This window comes from Chenopodium album, chromosome 10, assembly GCF_948465745.1.
Source record: "Chenopodium album chromosome 10, dcCheAlbu1.1, whole genome shotgun sequence".
NCBI classification, from domain to species: domain Eukaryota; kingdom Viridiplantae; phylum Streptophyta; class Magnoliopsida; order Caryophyllales; family Amaranthaceae; genus Chenopodium; species Chenopodium album.
This window is the reverse complement of record NC_137843.1, coordinates 13,766,958-13,770,421: the sequence shown is the minus strand read 5'-3', so window position 1 is coordinate 13,770,421 and position 3,464 is coordinate 13,766,958. Positions and strand designations below refer to the sequence as shown.

Here is a 3,464-nt window from a genome sequence, read left to right as displayed (position 1 = left end):
GGCCAGATAGAGCAGACTTTTAGGCTGGGCTGGAAAGTTAACCAACATATACATTTAGGCTGGCTAAAGCCCAATTACTTATAAAAATAGTGCCAAGATAAGAAAATTCTACCCAAAACATGTTTTTTTTTTTTTTTTTTTTTGTTTTTGTTTTTTGAGCCAACAGGATAGCAGTGAACAAAAGGGAGCATAACATATGAAAATGAAGGAAAAAATATACTACTAAGAATAAATCCATATATTACTTTGTATAAAGTAAAAAGCACAAAAGTTTAGAAAGAAATAATAAATTAAAGGGAACATCACTACAAAGATAGTAAAGTGTAACCAACTAACCATTATTTTGAAACAGCAAAAATAACAAACCCTAACCATTGATTTAAAATGGGGGTAGTATAATAGGGTCTGAGAACTTCGAAAGTCAGTAATACCTTAAACAACTCGAACATTATTATATGGATTGAGCAAAAATGCAAATCAACCTCAATTTTCCCATGATGATTCTATCTTTGCAGTTACATAGTCTACAGAATTACAGTATATCAGATTACTGTAATCAGAAATGACGCACATTCAAACTTAAATTTTTGGGAGAAATTATTCGTCCACAGTTTTCACTTTCATATAGAATTTCATACATGACATTTTGGAAAAGAATGGTTTTATGGAGTTTTGTTTTTTTATTTTTTATTTTTTATTTTTTTTTTTGGTAAGGGAATGAATAAAATTGGCTTCATGGTGTACCTTATACTCTGAGGGAATGTATTCTAAAAATATGCAATATTCATTCTTTGATAAACTGAATTTCAGCTAGAGGAGAGGCTCGTCGCAGTCTTACTAATTCTACCAGCATATCCAATTTTAACTCTGTAACATATATGCAGGGCACTATACTCATCTTTTCAAGAGCTGGGGAGTTCCCCAGTAAAAATTTTATCAATTCCATCTCATGAGGCACTCCGTACATATCTGTCATCTTCACGGTTTTCAACTGTTTGAATGTGCAATCTGGAGGACATTCTGTCTCCCAAAAGTCTAGGTTAGGTGCTTCCAGAATGACATTTGTGTTTGATGAACCCTAAGCACAAAACAGGAGAAGAATACACAGATTCAACAAACGTAACAGAAATCACAAGTGCAGATAATACTGAACTAATGCACTTCATCATGACTTACAGAGATCTGAAGCTCCTGCAAGTTTGGGGAGTTTGTAATCAGGCGAAGAACAACCAGTAACTCTTTCATGTCCTCAAAACTTACTTGGTTTAATTCAATGATCTTTAGATGGCTGTAAGTCAGTGATGGTGTCCACTGCTCAATGCCTATGCTTAAATACTGGAAAAAAGAAAAAAAAATATACAGAACAAAATAAGGATGCAGCATAGTCATACTCCTGAGGTATATTAGGTCATATACTCATGTTACCTTTGTAAAGTAGACATGTCCGGCTAGCCTTTTGAGATTGGGTACACCACCAAGAAACTGTACGAAATTGCAACCTGAAAGTTGCTCAAAATGCTCCTGAATTTCATCTGTGTTCATATACAAAGAGATAGAGACTTCTTCCAGCATTGGGGTATTTTCAAGGCATAAATCTTTGAATTCACCTTCTAGGTGCAAGTACTTAAGATTAGAGGCATTGACAATCAAGTCCAAACCATCATAGTATGACAATGTTAAACTCTCAAGTAGAGGACAGCTAGTAATTAAGCTTTCAATTGCTTCAGGTGTCACCAAAACTTGACTGAGTGTTAAAGTACGCAAGCACAGAAACCCTCTGAAACCAGGCGGAGGATCCAATTCACATCGACAAAGCTCCAAAAGAGTCAATTTCTTGAAAGAAAACAGACAAGTTGGCACCCTGAACCACTCATCATCACTCAATTCAAGGGTGAGCTCCCTAACATCATTCCTCGAGAGGAAAAGTAGCCACTGATCAATATCAGGGCAACTTTGCAGGATCGAAGTACAAATCTTAAACTTATGAATGGGGCCTTTGTGGAGAAAAAGGGCATGGGTAATAAACTTTTTAAGCTTGTCTTCGACTACCGACTTGTCCGGCACAGGACTGACACATTTGTCACAGAAATTAAGCTGTGGAAGGTTTGCCCATCTATACCTCCATTTAGTTGACAATGTGCTCATTCTAACAGCATCTCTAATAGGCAGTAAGCCAAGGATAATCTCAATTAGGCTAAGTGGCAGATCACTAAGTAAATCTGGAGCTGTTTCATCATCCATTTATCACATAAATTCAACAATATGACAAGATCACCTATCACAAATACATTAAGAAAATTTTATCAGAAATCAAATACTAATGATTATAAAATCGAAGGAAACATGTGAAAAATCAATAGTTGGAGTCAAAAAGTAATCTTGACAAAAACCCTTGTCGCCAAATTGAAGAAAACCCCAATAACAATTAAAAGAAAAGGCTAAAAATTCAAAATTGGGCCATAGAATTCAATTAAAATTGAAATAATAATTATAAAAATTGCCAATTCAATTAATTTTGTAATTCGGAATTAAATCCCAGAAACCCAATAAGAAATTTAAATTTTTTTGACATATTTCACATCCTTATAAATGGAAAATTCGACCCATTAATTGATTCAAATACCCAGATTAATAGTTAAAATCAGGAGACATAAAATGCAGCAAAAGAGCATTCAAATCATAAAGCATAGAACCCTACAAAGTATAATCAATTAAATAGTAAAATAAGAGAAATAGATACAAACTATAATCAACGAAGTAAGAACTCACCGAAAAACAACTGGGTGAGATATTGGTATGAAATCGATTTGAATGTTTCTGCAGAAATTCGTTAAAAAGGCAATGGAAGAAATAAACGGATGATGGTTTGAGAAACTTTGATGAGTTGAAACTTGAAACCATATCGGTGGAAGGTGGCGTTATGTCGGATGAAGTTGAAGTTCCCCCTAACCAAATCAAATTGAGAAGTTTTTGACCTTAGCTAAACTCCAAATGTTTAGACTTTTGAGTGTTTCGTTTCAGAGTTGTCAATTCGGGTACTTGAATCGGAATTAATAATATCGTTGAGTCGCTATTAAAGATAAATCATACTAAATTACTGTGATTATAAAATTTGAATGAGTATTTTTAGGTTAAATCGAGTTGGATAAATCGAGTCATTTTTTAACACTTCTATCTCTTTTAATCCTTTTTATTTATTACACTTTGTCGTCGGATACTGGAGCAAAAATTAGTGCAAAATTCGCGGTCTTAAAATCTGGACTTTGCTGAACTGATTGATTAGTGATTTTTAACTACGGATTAATGATCTTTGATTATTTATTATTATATATATGTGTATATACAAATATACATATTAAAATATTTATGAAAAATATACTATATAATTAAAATATTTATGAAAAATATATTAAAAACATGGAACCCCAAAATATAATAATAATAATAATAATAATAATAATAAT

General features: G+C 32.9%; 1 protein-coding gene across 1 annotated transcript; it reads right to left on the bottom strand.

Moving 5' to 3' along the window:
* Positions 1-245: 245 nt before the first annotated feature.
* Positions 246-2,958, bottom strand: LOC145563614 (F-box/FBD/LRR-repeat protein At1g13570-like). Its single transcript, XM_081624058.1, has 4 exons — positions 2,770-2,958; positions 1,426-2,275; positions 1,177-1,335; positions 246-1,078 (listed from the first exon to the last, which is right to left on the bottom strand). The coding sequence occupies exons 2-4, from the start codon at positions 2,239-2,241 to the stop codon at positions 785-787; spliced, it is 1,269 nt and encodes a 422-aa protein (XP_081480184.1). The 5' UTR covers positions 2,242-2,275; positions 2,770-2,958; the 3' UTR covers positions 246-784.
* Positions 2,959-3,464: the final 506 nt, after the last annotated feature.